This window comes from Stomoxys calcitrans, chromosome 5, assembly GCF_963082655.1.
Source record: "Stomoxys calcitrans chromosome 5, idStoCalc2.1, whole genome shotgun sequence".
Classification (NCBI taxonomy): Eukaryota; Metazoa; Arthropoda; class Insecta; order Diptera; family Muscidae; genus Stomoxys; species Stomoxys calcitrans.
Genome location: NC_081556.1, coordinates 138,785,617 through 138,806,338, shown reverse-complemented (window position 1 = coordinate 138,806,338; position 20,722 = coordinate 138,785,617). Strand labels below are relative to the sequence as shown.

At 41.2% G+C, this 20,722-nt stretch overlaps 1 protein-coding gene across 4 annotated transcripts in view; it reads right to left on the bottom strand.

Moving 5' to 3' along the window:
- Nucleotides 1-520: 520 nt before the first annotated feature.
- Nucleotides 521-20,722, bottom strand: part of LOC106088345 (apoptosis-stimulating of p53 protein 2) — a 426,505-nt gene continuing 406,303 nt past the window's right edge. For 3 of the 4 annotated variants that reach the window (XM_059368992.1, XM_059368994.1, XM_059368993.1), the window contains 5 exons: nt 9,409-9,623; nt 7,024-9,338; nt 6,733-6,950; nt 1,706-1,908; nt 522-1,612 (listed from right to left, as the gene is read on the bottom strand). In XM_059368992.1, the coding sequence (XP_059224975.1) occupies nt 1,568-1,612; nt 1,706-1,908; nt 6,733-6,950; nt 7,024-9,338; nt 9,409-9,623 (2,996 nt within the window). In that variant the 3' untranslated portion in view covers nt 522-1,567. Of the gene's footprint in view, nt 1,613-1,705; nt 1,909-6,732; nt 6,951-7,023; nt 9,339-9,408; nt 9,624-20,722 lie in introns of all 4 variants that reach the window. The other variant, XM_013253820.2, reaches the window with a different exon arrangement.

Below are 20,722 nucleotides of genomic sequence, written 5' to 3'. Positions count from 1 at the left end.
GATATAGCTCCCGTATAGACCGATCTGCCGATCAAGGGTCTAAAGCCCCTAAAAGCATTATTTTTTTTCCCAATTTCACTGAAATTTAAAACACTGAGTAGTTGTAGGCTTCCCGACATCTGATCCTGGGGTTAGTCATATTTCTGACGGCATTTCGCAAACCTAGCTATGACGTCGAACGCCAGGGTTCAAATCAAAAATTTTTCAGCGATGGTTATCCCCTTACTAATGCTGGCTACATATCCTGGGGTATCCTGCCAAGTTTAAACTACTCTGAGGTGTCGCCATGCGGCACGCCATTCGGACTCGGAATACAAAAGGAGGCCTCTATCATTGAGCTTATTATCCAAAGTTCGACTTAGTTGAAATTATTGCATCTGCACTCTTTGCTGATATTGGCTGGCATTCTTAAATGAAACACATTTAAAGTTTTTGAATTGTTTAAATATTTTTTAAGTACTAGTTTTTATTATTTTTTTTTCTTTTTGTTCAATACATTTTTGTTGTGTTTTCTTCTCATTATTAAATAGTAATTTTTGATTTCGAGTTGCTGTTATTGTTAAAGTGTTTAAATTTTACAAAAACGAAAAAACCATGTAAATCACAATAATTAGGCAAAGAATAATAAACCGTTTTTTTTGTGTTTTGCAAATATTTTTTGTCAACGTAGGCATTTTCTGAATTCATAGGTGTTTCACTTAAATGCTAAAGATTTATTAATTTGAAAATGTTTTAGACTAATTAGAATCAATGATTTTCAATTAGTTGCAATTAGTAAGTTATTCGATAATAAAAATACAATCATTAAAAGGTAGTACTAAAATTAAAAAAAAAAATATTGTAGATATGCTGGAAATATATCATAGATGCGTGTCGTATAAGTGTATGAATGCAGGTATGTATGTATGCAGATATCTATAAATGTAAGGTGTGTTGTAGGTGTATGTGTTTCTTTTGTTGTGTTGTTAATTATATTATGCCTTATTATCATTATTATTGTTTTATTTGTTTGTGGCCTAGAGCTTAAATTAGTAAGTTCCATTTGTTGTTGTTTTATTTGTTATTATCCTCTATGAAGTTTTGAAAAAAATTGGTGTTAAACTTCGAGCATGAATCCTTAAATAATTGTGGTTGCTTTTTCTTTTGTTCCAAAGAAGAAAGGAAAAACAAACAACGCTTTGTATGTTGCACATATGTTGTCAAATTAGTTTTTGTTGTTCATTTGTTTGTTTTTGTTTTATTGGTTGTTGTGGTTGTAGTCTATGGTCCTTAGGCTTATTCGCAATTTGAACAATTAGTAAAAACATCCGTTTCCATGTCAAATAATATGCACTTCCGTTTCCTTTTGTGGTCAAATTCATTTGGTTGGATTTTTGTTTTATTGCTTGCATGTCTGTGTGTGTGTGAGAGAGAGAGAAAGATAGAATGATGCTTGGCATGGTTGTGCCAATGCTGTCATCACTCTGCTGCACAACCACCCCAACAACATTTACAAAAACTTTGATATGTAACGTTTCTGTATCAGACGTCCGGCTTTCTTTTTCAAAACGCAAAATCGTATTAACTGCTAATCAGCATAATTTGTGGTCTGCGGTGGCACTCTGGGATAGAGCTGTAATTATGGCAAAAGAGGCATTCAAGTGATTAATTAGCACAAAATATTATTGCCATCGGGGGGTTTGTTTTTTTTTTTTGTGGTACTTACTCCCAACAGATTGCGTGGCACATAGCCCTCCTCGTTTTGTTCATTTTTCGCCCACCACCATTCACTTTCCGCATCATCGCCTTTTCGCAATATGATGAGGCGATCGTTGACATTGAACGTTAATTCATCGCTATTTTGTGCCTCATACGAGAATACAGCATACACTTCACCATTATGAAGTATGCCAAGTTTTTCTTGAATGCCTGAAAAAGTGTAGAGAAGGGGAGAGATTTTAATGATGGTGACATGATAATAAAAAATTAAATAGAATAAATAACTAGCTGGCCCGGTGTGCTTCGCTTCACCCTAAAGTGTTTGCGGCCCCCTTTTTATACCCTCCATAGGATGGGGGTATACTAATTTCGCCACTCTGTTTGTAACTCTTCGAAATATGCGTCTAAGTCCCCCCATAAAGTATATAAATTCTTGATCGCTGAACGCTTGGGTTCGAACCCTGGCAGGACCATCGGACGATTTCAGCTGTGGTTTTCCCCTCCTAATGCTGGCAACATTTGTGAGGTACTATGCCATTGAAAAACTTCTCTCCAAAGAGGTGTCGCACTGCGGCACGCCGTTCGGACTCGGCTATAAAAAGGAGACCCCTTATCATTGACCCTAAACTTGAATCGGACTGCACTCATTGATATATGAGAAGTTTGCCCCTGTTCCTTAATAGAATGTTCATGGGCAATATTTGTTTTTTGTCATGACATTTTATGTCAATCTAGTCATGTCCGTCCGTCTGTCTGTCCTTCCGTCTGTCCCTCCGTCTGTCTGTCAAAAGCACGCTAAATTTCGAAAGAATAAACCTATCCGCTTGAAATTTTGCATTAACACTTCTAATTAGTGTAGGTCTGTTGGGTTTGTGAATGGGCCATATCGGTCCATATAAGCCGATCTTGGATCTTGACTTTTTGAGCCACTAGAGGGCGCAATTCTTATTCAATTAGGCTGAAATTTAGCATGAGGTGTTTTGTTATGACTTCCAACAATTGTACCAAATATGGTTCAAATCGGTCCATAACCTGATATATCTGCCATATAAGCCGATCTTGGATCTTGACTTTTTGAGCCACTAGAGGGCGCAATTCTTATTCAATTAGGCTGAAATTTCGCATGAGGTGTTTTGCTAATACTTTCAAAAACTGTGCCAAATATGGTTCAAATCGGTACATAACCTGATATAGCTGTCATATAAACTGATCTGGGTTCTTGACTTCTTTTGCCTCTAGAAGGCGCAATTCTTATCCGATTTTGCTGAAATTTCGCATGATATGATTTCCAACAATTGTACCAAATATGGTTCAAATCGGTCCATAACCTGATATAGCTGCCATATAAACCAATCTAGGATCTTGAATTCTTAAGCCTCTAGAGGGCGCAATTCCTATGCGATTTGGCTGAAATTTCGCGTGGGATGTTTTGTTATGACTTCCAACAAAAGTGCCAAATATGGTTGAAATCGGTCTATAACCTGGTATAGCTGCCATATAAACCGATCTCGGATCTTGACTTCTTGAGCCTCTAGAGGGCGCAATTATTATCTGATTTGGGTGAAATTTTGCATGAGGTGTTTTCTTATGACTGCCACAACAACTGTGCCGAATATGGTTTAAATCGGTCAATAAACTGATATAGCTGCCATATAAATTAATCTTGGATCTTGACTTCTTGAGCCACTAGAGGGCGCAACAACAGTGCTAAGTACGGTTCAAATCGATCCATAACCTGATATAGCTGTCATATAAACCGATCTGGGGTCTTGACTTCTTGAGCCTCTAGAGGGTGCAAGTATTATCCGATTTAGCTGAAATTTTGTACGGCTTCTCCCATGACCTTCAACATACGAGTCAGCTCCCCTTTAAATCGGTCTCCCCATTTTAATTCAATTCTAATTCGATTTGGCTGAAATTTTACCCAAAGGCTTCTACTCTCCGATGGCGGGCAAAGAAGGAAAAGGTATACAATTTTCGGCTCGGCCGAACTTAGGGGGCTCTTAGATTTCCAAATTGTCCCGTTCGGAGCACTTATCCATTTCGGGCATAGCTTTGGGATGGGGCGGCCCCTCTGGGAATTGCGCCAAATTTTTGTAAAAGTTTCGTTTCAGTCCCATATTATCCCGTTCGATGCACATGTGCGTTTGGGGTGGGTCGACCCCAAATGTTCCAATATTGTACCAATCAGACAACATTTTGGGTGTGGTTTTTGGGATGGGCGGCCCTTCTGCGACTAAATCCAAATTTTGTATGGGGCTCAAACGAAAGATATTTAGTTTGAGCCTCATATTGTCCCGTTCGATGTACATGTCCATTTGGTGCATAGTTATGGGGTGAGGCAACACCCCTGGGAATAGACCTCAAGTTTTTTTTTAAGTATCCTACATGTCCGTTTAGAATCAGTCATTGGGGTGGGGCGTCCCCCTGGGATTTGACCCCAAATTTTTATATGGGACTTGACCTCAAAATTTTATTTTCTACTTCCAAATACCTTTCATTTGATACTCATATTGTCCCCATCGATAAACATATCCGTTTTGGTGGGTTTTGGGGTAGGGCGCTCCCCCAGATTATTTGACACCAAAGTTTGGCTGCATACTAAATTTCGCTTTGGTCCAATATATAAATCCTATGACAGCCGGTTGTACGTACCGGATTGACCCGATGGAATCCTCCATCGGCAAGGGCTGCCGCCTCGGTGTACAACATACTGCTGCAACAACAACAATATAACGTCTTATATAACCACCACCACCGATTAAATTTTATAATCCGTAGATCGGTTTATTAGGAGCTGTATCAGGTTAGGATTTATTCGGATCATACTCGATACACCTGGTGCAGATCATAGGAAAGTCGTGACCTATATCAGTCAAATTGGATAAGAATTGCGCCTTCTAAAGTTTCTAGAAGTGTAATCGGGAGATCGGTTTATATGTGAGATTTTTGTGAGCCTAGAGCGATTTGGCTCATTTGCAGTCCCAACCATCTTACAATAGTATGAAGATTTCAATCAGCTAGATTTACTCCTTCGAAATTTAGCGTGTTTTCGACAGACGGATGGACAATCAGGCGGACGAATAGACGGCCGGATAGACAAATAAACGGACAGACATGTTTAGGACGACTTAATATAACGTGACAGAAAAATTTCATCGAATTCAGGTAATAACTTTGCGTTTTATAGTTCAAAACCATCAACCGAATTATCGGCTTATGTATGTCCCTGGTGTATCCGATCTGCTCCATATTCGCGAAGCATGTGTAGAAGTCTAATACAACTCCCATACCAAATTTCAGCCATTCGGAGACCGAGGTCTCATCAAGCACAAAAGCAGTATCCGTCCTTGAATCCCTCCTGGAGTCGTCAGTGAAGACCGAGGTCTCATAAACCTCAAAAGTAGTATTCGTCTCCCACTCCGGTCTAGCGGGAAAACCAATCCTGAAAATCTTTCTCTCTCTCCATAGTATCCAGATTCTTTCACCATGCCAAGTTCCCTCATCCTAAGCGCGACCTTAGCGGCACAGACCCGAACATATAACTCAACAGATTTGTATATTCCACATCGCCTTCAAACGCTCTCTTACCTCCAGGCCAGACCAGTCTTTACAACTTTTAAAGTTCCCTAGTGTATGTCCTCTTTTCCACAGCCTTCCACCATGCAAGTACTCCATATTTCAGCACTGGTGTCAAAACAATGACCATGTACATCCATTATATCATCCTTCTGCCGGAGTACAAGGCGCACATCGCCTTCTGGATAGTTTCCTCTGTATTCCTTCTTCAGGACAGTTTCTAATCAAGAACTTGGGTACGAAGGTATCTAGCCTTTTTTGTCAAGTAGAGAGTGGTCCCGTCCAAAGACAGCAGTCTTAAGACCGGTATCTTATATCTACGACCGAAGACACTAGCTGAGTCTTCTTTAGATAAGTCCTCAACCTATTTCGCGTAGCCCATTTTGACAGCCTCCACAGTGACCTTTCCATAAACTCGCTGATCGTCGACATAAATCTGCCTCGAATCAGTAGAACAACGCCATTCGCGCGTGCGATTAGTCTCACGCCATGTCTGTTAAGATACTATAGGACTTCGTTTATCACCAGGTTCCAGAAAATCGGCGGGAATACCTCTCCTTGAGGCGTTCCCCTTGTCGCCTGCCTTCTGGCCACACTGCGTGCCATATATGCATAAATAAGCCTGCATAAATAATAGTACCTCCCATTCGACAACAATATTGTCCTGGTCATGTCAGATGTCTGCTAGCGGGTTTTGGGGGTAATGAGTTGTCCCCTATACTTGATCCCGAAAGATACTTGTCCCCAAAGAAACTTATCCCCATATATGTACCTCAAATAAATATTCTTCTTTCAAAGACCTTTAATATAAGTGCCATATTGTCCTGATCGGTTTACATGTTCACTAAGGGTTTTTTTGGGGTGGGCGACCTTCTTAGACACTTGAGGCTAAATTTTTATATCACATTCGTATTCTGCTTTCAAATACCTTTTATTTGATACCAATATTGCCTCAATCGGACAACATGCCCGTTTTGGGGGTTTTGAGGAGGGGCGTTCCCCTTATACACTCAAAAATTCCCCCCCATGATTATGATTTTATGAGAGTACAGATGCGCCCTCTTGTTCTATACAGACGAGTTAACACATAAATACTCATGAGATTGAATTGGTAACCGTATATAGCTTCGCAGGGGACTTAGGGTTCTGGACTATTCCAAGTTAGAACTTGTACTAATACTGGGTGGGAAATCAAAGGCGTACTGGACTTCGGCACTTGACTAATTTTGGCCGCATTCCCCCTACTGATGAAATTTTCGGCTGAGTCCATAGCCCTAGCCGAATATTTAAAGGTGTCTCACGACAAGGAGTTAATAAAACTAAAAATTTTCTAAACCGTAGTTATGGTCTGTTGTTGGGCCAATGGATTTCCATGTGTGTCACCCATGTTCGGTGAGCTGAAATTTTAACCTACCGACTTTGCCATTTGTGACATCTGCAACTTCCAATACTTACTGTACAAATACTCGGAGCATCCATCGAAACCTTCCTCATCCTCTTCACATTTTTCGGCAGGTGTTTCGTGGTCCGACAAAGTAGCGGCAAATAGACAAGCGCCATTTTCCACCAGAAATTTAACCATGGCCAAATTATTGCAACTGGCAGCACAATGCAACGGCGTCCAGCCATCCGAGTCCTGGGCATTGACATCACAACCAAATTCAACAAGGAATCTGAAAAACGAAAAAAAAAACAAATTTTCATACAAAATTTCCCTGAACTCTAAGATTTCGAATGTCCAATTACTTGACTATGTCAATATGGCCCGCACAAATGGCATTGTGCAGCGCTGTGATGCCCTCATCATTGGCCGCACTGGGATTGGCAACTTGCATGGCAGTTTTCTTAACTAACTCCAGTTCACCCTCCAAACTGGCATCCAGCAACAGAGCCAAAGGATCAAAACTGACACGGCGCGCCAACTTGGGTTTGCCATTGCCAGCGGTGGAGCTGCTATTGTTGCCGGCCGACATGCTGCGCAGGCGACGCTTTAGGCTTTCGGGTGATTTATCCTCTGGTGGGGACTGTTGTGGAGCAGGTGCAGCCTCTGTGCGATCAGGTTCATCTAGGCTAGATTGAGATTGAGGTGATAGGGTACTGGGTGATTGTTGGGATTGCTGATGCTGCTGCTGCTGCATCAAATTGGGTGAGTACTGAGGTGTGGAATTAGATTCGCTATTGCTTTCCGATGCTATCTCAGGATGCGAAGATCGTCTTTCGTTGAACAGTTCGCTCTTTCTTGGATTCACTTGACCATTGGTGGGCTTAGCCAAGGCAGTGGAGGACTTGAGACGTGGTTGCTCGGACAAAGGTTGTTTGCGGATGGTCAAAGGCTTTGCCTTTATGGGGAGATTATCGTTAATATTTTGTATGGGCAAGGTAGAGGCATTGGAGTTTGTGGCTGTGGAGGAGGAGGAGGAGGATGAGGGGACTGCCGTATCTGCGCTTGTTCGCTTTACATTACTGGCGCCTTCGTTTGTCACTTCATTACCCGACATTTTATGAGGCTTGGGAGGCAAAGCAGGGCGATCAGAATTTGCGGCTGTGGCGGCATTTGATGGCGTCGTTGTAGACACTGTATGAGCTAAAGATGAACTACTAACCACCACGTTGGGCGCCACTCGGTTAACTTTTGGACTGTAGGTTATCATTTTGGGTATGGAGCTTGAAACCGATGTGGGAGCCACACTGCTAATAGGCTTGCGGGGAGGTACTGCCAAATTGCCAGCTAACGTTAAAGGCTTGGAGGCCTTCGAACTAGTCGCGTTGGGCGCCGCATTGTCAGCAGCCGCTGCAACTCCAGTGGCCACTGATTTGTTGGCCGCTCCCAAAGGCATGCTGTGCACCGTTAGCTGATGGGTATTTTTCTCCAGCAGTGTTTCACTTGTCACCGATATCTCCGTTTTCTTTTCCAAATCGGATTTTTCGCGCTGAGGTATGTGCGTGGCCGCCGCACCCATATGAGAGCTACTATGGGCGGCACTGTTCAGTTTACTGATCAGGGCCGAGGCAGAGGTGGTGGTACTACTAATGCTTTTGGGAATTTTACTGGTTGTGCTCTGCGAGGGTGTGGTCTGTTGAGCCTCCAAATTGGCGGCTACCTCCTTGACCAGATCTCGCTTTTTTGGCCCCACCTCGGCATAAATGTGATGGGAAGTATCCACTTTGGCTGGGCCGTCGGTGGTGCTGGTGCTGCCGCCGCCGCTGCTGGTTTGTGGTGCCGCCTCTGAGCTATGCAGTTTACTGCTGGTTATGGCCGCTGTCAACATTTTCTTGGCCAATTTCGATTCATCACTTTCGGCCATAAAGAAATTGGGACTGGTGTTATTGGTGCTTCCACCAGCACCGCCCAGGTGTGGGGGTCCATTATTGGCAGCATGGCTGGCCAGATTCAGTTTGGCATGGGCATGTTCCTGTATCAGCTGATTCTGCTGATTGGTGTTGGCAGTGGCGGCCGCATGTTTCAGTATATTGCCCAGGTAGGAAGAGGTGGGCGTTATGGTGGACTTTTGAGGTGTATGAATGTAGGGTTCCACGGCGGCCACATTGCCACGACCCAAATTGCCACGATTCTCATTGGCCCGATTGATAATGTTGGCGAATTTGTTGTTGTATGATGTCACCGCCGCTTGACCATTGTTGGCCGCCTGATTGGCTTGCTTCTGCAGCAGTTGTTGTTTGAGAGCTGCCACGCCTGTTTTAGGGGCCAAATGGGCGGTGGTGGGATAGCTAACGCTGCCAGCATCCACAACCCCTCCTCCGCCACCTGTGGTGGAGTTATAGGCATTGTGATTTTGATTTGTGGCATGTTGTTGTTGCTGCTGCTGATTTTGTTGTGGGACGGCAAGATTTTGATTCGCTTGCTGCTGCTGTTGCAACTGTTGCTGCTGCTGCTGCTGCTGTTGGCTGGTTTGTACATTGGCCGCCTTTTTACGCTGCAATCGCGTCTGCAGCTCATAAATTCGTTGATCCACAGATCTCAATTCGGCTTGTCTTTGTTGTAGGGCTTCCCTTTGTAAATGCAGTCGAGCATCTTGCTGCAGTGACAATTGATTGCGATACTGTAAATTGAGATTTGTTTTATTAAAAAATCGAAGTTTGTTTGGTTTCTTTTGTTTTGGATTCACTTACCATTAGTTCTCTTCTTAGCTTCTCCAACTCCCTTGACGCCTGCGGCGGTAATGGTTGACCGGTGGTGCTGCCACCGGCTATCAAATTTATGGGACATCTTCGGTCACGTCTCAAATCTTCCAATTGTCGGGTAAGTGCTTCCACCTTGGCCACTGCCAAACTCAGTTCTTTCTCTTTTTCACTAAACAGTGCTCGAATGGAGTCCAAGTCGTTGCCTGAAAGAAAAGGAGAAATCGAAATCAATGAGAAAGAAGTTGGAAAAAAATGCAGAGGTGATAAACTATGTTTGCATTGAAATATCACAATTATGGGGTAAATGTTTGAGATGGTCTCTAGGCCACAATGTTGAATGAAAACCATGGCAATTTGAATGAAGAGCGGCAGTGTGACTGCATTAGGACTCTACAACTATACATCCTAAAAGTCAATTAAAACGAGCACCACCTCCTAATTGGGTAATACATTGCAATATAAGACCGCCATTACAAACACAAAACAGCAGAATCAGGATTGGAGGGTCTCCATGGAACACTCTTTCTCTGATCATCGCTAGATGATCAGGATTCGGCGCACGGCCAGCGCCGAATTCGATAAACTTCCGAAATTAGTTCAAAACCAACTAGACAAAATTCGGAAGGCTACTCAGAAGAAGACTTGGGCAAGTTAATTTATGTTGTCCAAGCATAGAAGATATTGACGAAAATGTCAACAGGATTACGACTGCAGTGGTGGGGTCCTTCGAAGATAGTTGTCCTCTTCGGGAAAGGGAATCAACCCAAGAAAAACCCTGGATGACCGGGAAGATTCGCAATATTGGGAACGAGGTCCGCAGACTTTTTAACATAGCACGTCGTAAAAAAGCGGAAGTTTATTGGGATGTGTATTACACACGGCTCCAGGACTACAATAAGATTACCAGAGCGGCAAAACGTGCCTGGAAGCTTTTCTGCGAACAGGTCGATAGCGTTAATGACACCGCCAAGTTAAAAAATTTCTCTCAAAAACCCATGTCCAAACGGATACTTTAGTAGACAACATGGGAGTGAGAGCAGAGACGATGGAGGAAATGTTGAGACTTTTGATGAAAACCCATTTTCCACAGGATACGAAGGGACTCACGGAAACATCGCAATCTTGGCATAATGACGTTGATCGAAGGTTTTTAATTACGGAAATTATGGTGAAGGAATCCTGGTGGAGCTTCAAACCATTTAAGTCACCCGGACCTGCTGGAATATTTCCGGCGTTACTGCAGAAAGAGGCAGACTATCTGGCGCCTCATCTGGCCAAAATTTTCACAGCGTGCTTAGGACTGGCATATACTCCGAAGGCCTGGCCGGAGGCAAGGGTGGTGTTTATACCCAAGACCGGCAAGGCAAGTTATGCGACACCAAAGGCCTACAGAAACATAAGCCTTATGTCCTTTCTACTCAAAACCATGGAACGTATTATGGACACCATGAACTGCTCAAATACAAACAGCATGCTTGACATAGGCATGCTTGGAAGGTCGGTGGAGACTGCCTGGACTGACTGGTTGTGCATGAAAAAGAAGAATCCTTCGATGCCAAAACGTACACACTGGCGGTATGCATTGACATCGAGGGGGCTTTTGACAATGTGCATACCGACACTCTGATCCAATCCTTAGACCAGTACCGAGTGGACCCGGTCCTAAGAGACTTGATAAACCATATGCTAAGGAGCAGGTGGATAAATTGCATGTCCCATGGCATAAATATAAGGGAGAAAGTGGCACAGGGCACGTCACAGGGGGGAATTTTATCACCAATCCTATGGGTGAACGGTTTATATGGAAGCTATGACATACAAAACGATCTTTGTGCAAATTTTTAACCAAATCGGGCAAAAATTGCGGTTTGTAAAAGCTCATGAAGTTAAATCGGGACTTCGATTTATATGGGAGCTATATCAGGTTATAGACCAAATTGAACCGTACTTGTCACAATTGTTGGAAGTCATAACAGGGGCTCAAGAAGTCAAATCGGGAGATCGATTTATATGGGTATGGCTATATCAGGTTGCAGACCAATTTGAACCGTACTATACACAGTTGTTGAAAATCATAACACCATGTTCAAAATTTGAGTCAAATCGGACAAAAATTCCGGATGATATTTAGATATAGCTGTCATATAGATAGATCTGTAGTTAAAGGTACAAAATTTCTGCCAAATTGGATGAGAATTGCGCCTTTTAGAGGCTCAAGAAGTCAAGATCCCAGATCGGTTTATATGACAGCTATACCAGATTATACACCGATTGGACTCATACTTAACACTGTTGTTTGTAGTGATACCAAAACACTACGTTCAGTCAAATTGGACGAGAATTGCACCTTCTAGGGGCTCAAGAAGTCAAGACCCAAGACCGGTTTATATGGCAGCTATATCAAAGCATGGACCGATTTGAACCATACTTACCGCAGTTATTGGAAGTGATACCAAAACACCACGTGCAAAATTTCAGTCAAATCGGGCGAGAATTGCGCCCTCTAGAGGCTCAAAAAGTCAAGACCCAAGATCGGTTTATATGGCAGCTATATCAATACGTGGACCGATTTGGCCCATTTACAATTCCAACCGACCTACACTAATAAAAAGTATTTGTGCAAAATTTCAAGCGGCTAGCTTTACTCCTTCGAAAGTTTATTTAAAATGACATCACGATCAAGAATATATATACTCTATGGGGTCTCAGACGTATATTTCGAGGTGTTACAAACAGAATGACGAAATTAGTATACCCCCATCCTATGGTGGAGGGTACTACTACTTTGGAAAGCGGATTCGGTTTATGTCAAAGTCATTAAAATCCACTTTTCTTTGCTAAATGGCCAGAAAATATTAAGAAAATTATTTTTTTGTTATAAAAGCATTTTGGATATGCTCATTCATATCTAGCAATCTCTTAAGACCCACTGTAGCTGCTGGTAATCCACTTACAAGCAAATGCGTATGAATGTTTATTCGTTAACTCTCAGTGTGTGTATTTATGTTAACTGGAAATAATAGCTCTTCTAATTTTGCAAATATTGTTGTCGTTTTTGTTGTTGTTGGCCAATACAAGGCCAATCTTGTTGGAGGGGTTGGGGTGTTTGTAATCTAGAAGGCTCCCCACAATAAACAAACACTGGAGTGAGTGGTGGGAGAAGAGCAAAGCAAAAACACATGTTAAGCTACCGACAACGATACCAACACCAACACCACCACCTCCACAAACTCTGCCCACCTAACTCAAACTGTGGTGAAAGGTGTTTTCGTTGTAATTTCTTTTGTTGTTGTTTTGTTTTTGCTGTTGTGGCCTCTTTTGTTGTACTTATGTGAGAGCAACAGAATAATGCTAACAACAGAAACGTGCTAAAGCAAATGCTGTATTACTGGCGAACTTTGTGTAAAAGTAGTACTCGTCGATGTGAACAACATGTAGGACTTACTACAGCTATTCGTTTCACTCTCCTCCCCACCCTTCCCTAACAACTCATAATGGGAATTCTCCAAATGTCCAAGGCACAAAGGCATAGAAAGGAAAGCGAAGACATAATTGGGCTAAAATCTTGGGAAATTTTTAAACTGGCGTGAGAAATTTAATTAGAAAATTTTCGGTGTCATGCGTGCACGTTGCATAAAAAAAAATCTGAGAAGTTTGAATATTTCATAGAGCTTGCATTTCATTAAGGGACTTTTAGGAAACTTCCTACAACGCATGTGTTGGTTTTAATGAAAAAAGTGTCCAAATCATTTTCAAAGATGGCTTGAAATGTAAGTTGAATAGCTTTACAACGCCACCTTAATAACTTCTGAAGGGGCCCAGTGTGGTAATATTTTACAAGCCCATGAAGAAGATAGACAAGAAAGAAGGTTATTTTTTAAGTAATCTTAATAATGGGGAGTCAAGAGGATTTTAGTATGTTTTATTTTGAGATGAGGTTAGTTCTTTTAAGAGAACTAAAAAATAAAGAACATTGATTTCAAAAATTGAAAATTAATTGAATGGCATAAACAAGTAAAAAGGCGTTAAGTGCGGCCGGGCCGAACTTTGGATACCCACCACCACGGGTATATATGTAAACCACCTTTCGTCAAAATCCGGCGAAAAACGCATACCTTATGCCATATAGCAGCTACTATATCGAAACATGTTCCGATTTGCATCAAATACTAATAAGTACAACTCATTGTTAAATTGGGTAAAACAAAATTTTGGTCTTTTTAGTAGCTATATCTAAAAATAAACTGATATGAACCATATACGACACGGATGTCGAAAAGCCTAACATAAGTCACTGGGTAAAATTTCAGTGAAATCGGATTATAAATGCGCCTTTTATTGGGCCAAGACTTTAAAACGAGAGATCGGTCTATAGGGGAGCTATATCCAAATCTTGACCGACTTGAACCAAGTTGCAGAAAAATGTCGAAGAGCCTAACACAACTTATTGTCCCAAATTTATACGAAATCGGACAATAAATGCGCCTTTTATGGGCCCAAAACCTTAAATCGAGAGATCGGTCTATATGGCAGCTATATCCAAATCTGGACCGATCTGGGCTGAATTGAAGAATGATGTCGAAAGTCTTAATACAACTCATTGTCCCAAATTTCGGCGACATCGGACAATAAATGCGCCTTTTATGGGCTCAAAAACTTAAATCGAGAGATCGTTCTATATGGCAGCTATACCCAAATCTGGACCGATATGGACCAAATTGATGAAGGATGTCAAAGGGCCTAACGCAACTCACTGTCCCAAATTTCAGTAAAATCGGATAATAAATGAGGCTTTTATGGGCCTAAGACCCTAAATCGGCGGATTGGCCTATATGGCAGCTATATCCAAACCTGGTCCGATCTGGGCCAAATTGGAAAATGACTTCGAGTGGCCTAGCGCAACTCACTGTTCCAAATATCAGCAAAATCAGATAATATGGGCGTCGTTTCAACCATGAGTCGTATGAGCTGTAGTTAAACGACAGCCTAGTTAAACGAGCCATTAGAACTAATGCTGGTAATTCATGCCATGGACTTATTTATAAGGGAGACAGCGGAGAGAACTCTTCTTAGATTGTAGCAGCTTGAATCGATTCTTGAAGTCACCGGCCACAATCGCGTGTGTGTCTCACGTAAATTGAATGTTACCATGGAAGTGTCTTAGACGGACTTCCAGATAGGAACGGAAGTGGTGGATAAGAGAATGCAAGTAAGTTTACTTATCCTGGCGGAGTGGCAGAAAGGGCGGTTTAGGTTTTGCAGGTATAGATGTTTTAACAGATGGAAGGAAAATGGAGAACGGAAGATGTGGCACCTAGTGAACTCGCCATCAATATCTGCTTACGTATAAGGGATGATTGCAGCATTTTTCAGACAGAGGGGTATGCGATGGCCGTAGCAGCGGAGCTTGTGTTGTCTATGGATATCTACCGAATGGAAATTCATATTTTCAGCGACAACCAGGCATCGTTGCAGGTATTAAACAGAATGTGTATGAGATCCAAGGTCGTTGTAGGGTGTTACTGTTGCGTCTACGGGATTACCATACTTTGATCTTATGCTGGTTGTCGGGGCAAAAGAACAAGAAAGAGGGAAATGAAAGTGCCGATGTATTTGCTAAGTCCGGAGTAAAATTCCCCCGTGTGTCAGTTATGGATGTGTATACTCCCCTCTCGCAATTGTTTTATGGTTTTAAAGAGCCCTACAAAGAAACTTGGTTAAATCGCTGGAATTCAGAGGAAGGCTACGAGCAAACGAAGTTTTGGGACGAATGTTAGACGCTCTATTGTCAATGGAGTTTTTTTTGTATTGAATTGAAGACATTATTTGTTGAAGTAGGTTTGATATTTGGAGGATGCGTACAAGACTACCAAACATGAGATTATGAGTTCAATCCTCAGCGTTGGCAAAATTATTAAAATTTGTTTTTAAGGGTATTGGTAGAGAGAGAATGACAAAGATAAACCCGAGCGCTGCAGTAAACGAACGAGAACAAGCAGCGCAAGCCGAACAAAAAAAATTAAACTAACTACCAACCACACACACCGAAGCTTTACAGCAAAGCAAGCACATATGTGGCGTCGTTGGTAAAATGTTTTTTTGTTTTGCTTTTCAATAATATTGTTGTTGTTGTTGTTATACGTTGTCTTGCAAGGCGAGTGCCTTTCGACAATAAATTTTTACTTTGGGTCGTTGAGATTTAAAATAAATTGTTGCTGGAAAATTAACAAATTTCGTCGTCGGTTTCGCGACAAAAGTTGTTGTTTCATAAAATTATTTTTATTTGTATACAGAGGACAGTTTTTATTTCCTATTCTAATGTCCTCTTCTATCCCAAAGAACAAATAGGATACTAGGATATTTTTTCTTTCAGGCACTGGATGAACTCAGAGGCGTAAACCCAGTCAAATACACAGCCTTCATCAAAGCCACAAAGTGGTACGAGAAAGTGCATTGATTGCTGTCTTCTTCAGGCAGGTGTTACTGTTCAAAGAAGAGGAGGAGTTGAAGAGAAATCACAATGGATTATATGATGGTGTACGCGGATGCCAAGGCATAAATCATCCTCTTACAACCTAACCTAACCTATGTGCCCTTATAGGGTCTTAGCTTAGACAACTCAGTCTACATACAACTCTAATTACCTTTCTCAGGGGATGTGTTCATTATTGAGAACACCGTAGTTGATTTATTTGATTTATTAAAAATGCAATTTTTTTGCAAATTTTGCCCATGAACATTCCACTAAGGAACAGGGGTAGAATTCTCCCATAACAATGAAGTCAGTGCAGTCCTATTCAAGTTTAAGCTCAATGATAAGGGACCTCCTTTTTAAAGCCGAGTCGGAACGGCATGCCACAGTGCGACACCCCTTTCGAGAGAAGTTTTACATGGCATAGTACCTCACAAATGTTGCCAGCATTAGGAGAGGAAAACCACCGCTGAAATTTTTTCTGATGGTCTCACCCTGATTCGAACCAGCGTCATAGGCGGAAATGCTAACCTCCGCGCTACGGTGGCCTCCATTTTGATTTATTCTTCATTTGAGAAAATTTAGTACAAAACATTATTCATCTCTAAACAAAAAATGCTTATCTCCATTTGCATTCGCAACATTCCAATGTCATAGTTTTTGTACGCTAGTTTGTGAATATCAATATGCATCAACTCGAATACATACTCATGTCCTTTTGTATTCTTTATTTATTGTTGGTGTATACATTTCATTGAAGAAAGTGAGACTGAACGCCTATGCCAACAAAAGGCCACAACAACAAAAAATCAAACGAAATTGAGTGCAAATTTACATATTTGCCCAAGTCAATGGTGCTTACACTCACACATATGTATGTGCAAACATGTACATACCACCCACACAGACAGCTTGCAATTTATATGGCAATGCGGTGGTCTATTCAACTTAAATTGGTCCTCGAACTATTCAAAGAGAGTGAGAGCGAGAGAGAGGAAGCAAAAAAGAGAAAATTATTTAGCTGTACACATATTGTATGTTTGTATGAATATTTGTGTATAATGGATGACAATATTAGCTATGTAACTATGCTTGCTTAGTATGAATGCCTATGAATGTTCCTTGCATCAATTTTTTACAGTCTGTTCAATACGAAGGCGTCAAGGCTTCAAATGAATCACAACACACCGGCGGCATTGTTGACTCTCTCTCTGGTACATTTGCATACATTTGTAGTTGTAAATGAATATTAAAGTGGGTAAGAAAGTGATAATAACGACAAAATCTCCGTAGTTTTACCATGATTTGTTTATTTCTCCTTTGAGATGAGCCAAATGAGGAAGAAAATTGTAGACTTAAACAAGTAAAAGCTTGCTTGATTCGGCCGGGCCGAATCTCATATACCCTACACCATGGATCGCATTTGCCGAATTCTTTGCGCGGTATCTCTTTTTAGGCAAACAAAGAATAATGAATAAGAACTGTTATGCTACTGCAGCTATATCAAGTTATAGTCCGATTCGGACCATAAAGGAATTGAATGCTGAACATTGTAGAAATCATTTTGTGATATTTCAGTACATTCGGATAAGAAGCAAAATCGGCAGAGCGGTTTATATGGGAGCTATATATCGATTCAGACCATATTGAACACGTATGTTGAAGGTCATGGGAGAAGCAGTTGCACAAAAGTTCTGACAAATCAGTTAGGAATTACGCCCTCTAGAGGCACAAGAAGTCAAGATTCAAGATCGGTTTATATGACAGCTATGTCAGGTTATGTACCGATTTGCGTCATACTTAGCACAGTTGTTGGAAGTCATAACAAAACACTTCATGCAAAATTTCATCCAAATTGAATGAGAACTGCGCCCTCTAGAGGGTCAAGAAGTCAAAGCCCAAGATCGGTTTATATGACAGCTATATTAGGTTATAGACCGAGTTGCGCCATACTTAGCACAGTTGTTGAAAGTCATAACAAAACACTTCATGCAAAATTTCAACCAAATACGATGAGAATTGCGCCCTCTAGAGGCTCAAGAAGTCAATATCTGATCGGTTTATATGACAGCTAGATTAGGTTATGGACCGAGTTGCGCCAAACTTAGCACATTTGTTGGAAGTCATAACGAAACACTTCATGGAAAGTTTCAGCCGTATCGAATGAGAATTGCGCCCTCTAGAGGCTCAAGAAGTCGAGATTTCAGATCGGTTTATATGACAGCTATATCAGGTTATGGACCGAGTTGCGCCATACTTAGCACATTTATTGGAGGTCATAACGAAACAGTTCATGCAAAATTTCATCTAAATCGGATGAGAATTGCGCCCTCTAGAGGGTCAAGAAGTCAAAGCCCAAGATCGGTTTATATGACAGCTATATCAGGTTATGTACCCATTTGCGCCATACTTAGCACAGTTACTGGAAGTCGTAACAAAACACTTCATGCAAAATTTCAGTCAAATCGGATGAGAATTGCGCCTTCTAGAGGCTAAAGAAGTCAAGATCCAAGATCGGTTTGTATGGCAGCTAAGCCAGGTTATGAACCGATTTGCGCTATACTTAGCACAGTTGTTGCAAGTCATAACAAAACAGCTCATGCAAAATTTCAGCCAAATCGGATAAGAATTACGTCCTCTAGAGGCTCAAGAAGTCAAGATCCAAGATCGGTTTGTATGGCAGCTAAGCCAGGTTATGAACCGATTTGCGCTATACTTAGCACATTTGTTGGGAGTGATACCAAAACACCACGTGCAAAATTTCAGCCAAATCGGATGAGAATAGCGCTTTCTAGAGGTTCAAGAAGTCAAGACCCAAGATCGGTTTGTATGGCAGCTAGGCCAGGTTATGAACCGATTTGCGCTATACTTAGCACAGTAGTTGAAAGTCATACCAAAACATCATGTGCAAAATTTCAGTCAAATCGGATGAGAATAGCGCCCTCTAGAGGCTCAAGAAGTCAAGACCCAAGATCGGTTTATATGGCAGCTTTATCAACACATGGACCGATTTTGCCCATCTACATTCCTAACCGACCTACACCGATAGGAAGTATTTGTGCACAAATTCAAGCGCCTAGCTATTAGCGCGCTTTTGACAGACAGACGGACGAAATTTAGCGTGCTTTTGACAGACAGACGGACGGACAGAGAGACATACGGACGGACAGACAGACGGACGGACGGACTGAAGGACGGACATGGCTAGATCGACTTAAAATGTCATGACGATCAAGAATATATACTTTATTGGGTCTTTGATGCATATTTCGAGGTGTTACAAACAGAATGACGAAATTAGTATACCCCTATCCTATGGTGGAGGGTATAAAAACACGGCTGAAATGCAGGTTTGTTTTGTTTTGGAAGAAAACACACAAAAGCAGTTGCATCGGCACCCATACAAAGGTTAAAGCAAACAGAAAATACTTAAATTTTGATTAAAGGACTGCATGAAGGAAGACTTTTTAAAACTTGGTGCTAGACATTGGAAAATATACTTCTTTCTTCTTTGAAACATCTTGGATTCTTTCTTGGCCTACAAAGAACAACAACTATTTAAGTAAAGTTTCGAAAAACTAAAACGCTCTTTTGGACATAAACACCAGAGTTTGGCAGTGCCGACGAATAAAATCTCTTATGCAGCAGAGGCAATTCTGACAAATAAGTAAAACCAACTAAATTTGTAACGATTTTCCCAGGACAATTCGTTAAATTTTCAAATTTTATCAAAAAACCTGGTAGTTATGCTTCCTGGCCGCAAGCACTTTCGTTCCACCCCAATATACGTTTATGTTTACACACATTAAATATGCATGGTTGCTGTTGTGTACAATTATGTTTTGTTGGATTTTTTTTTTCGGCTTTTTATGGTATAAGTGTGTGAGATTTTTTTTTCCCTTCCTAGCTATTCAGGATTATACGAAGCTGCTCGTTGTTACATTAACTATGCAACAAATGTTAGAGTTTATTACTCACTTGTATCCCCTCCCCCAGGATTTCTAAATTTATGCTTGGCTTAGTTTGTCATTTGACTTTGTTGATTGCTACGAAATGTGAAAATTAATAGTGTCTGTCATTCAAACTGCTAAATTACACGACTTTTAATTTTTGGTTGTGTTTGTTTTTCCTTTCTTTTCCTAATGTTCTTCTTCTTCTTTTGTTTTACGAGCATTCCTTCATTATTCCGTTGTCATACTCATTACTGGTTGTGCAAAGTGTCACTCACATTCGTTTATAAAAGTTCGTGACCTTCAACTGGATAATGAGAGAGCGAAAAAATACGAAGCAATAATAATTGAATTTTTCTTTCTTATTCGAATGGGAATATTTTTATGTCTGGTGACAAGAATTTGGTAATAACGTGATTATAGTTGAGTGTTTTTTTTTCTCGAGTGGCAAAAGGGGAAAACGATAACGAGGAATATATAAAACAGTTAAGTGCTTTCCAGCGTTTCAATTGTGAGTAAAAGGAGATAATAAAACAAGTAAAAAGGCGTTAAGTTCGGCCGGGCCGAATCTTTCATACCCTCCACCATGGATCGCATTTGTCGAGTTCTTTTCCCGGCAACTCTTCTTAGGCAAAAAAGGATATAAGAAAAGATTTGCTCTGGTATTAGAACGATATCAAGATATGGTCCGGTTCGGACCACAATTAAATTATATGTTGGAGACATGTGTAGAGTGTCAGCCAATTCGAATAAGAATTGCCCCCTTTGGGGGCTCAAGAAGTAAAATAAAGAGATCGATTTATATGGGAGCTGTATCAGGCTATAGACCGATTCAGACCATACTCAACACGTATGTTGATGGTCATGAGAGGATCCGTCG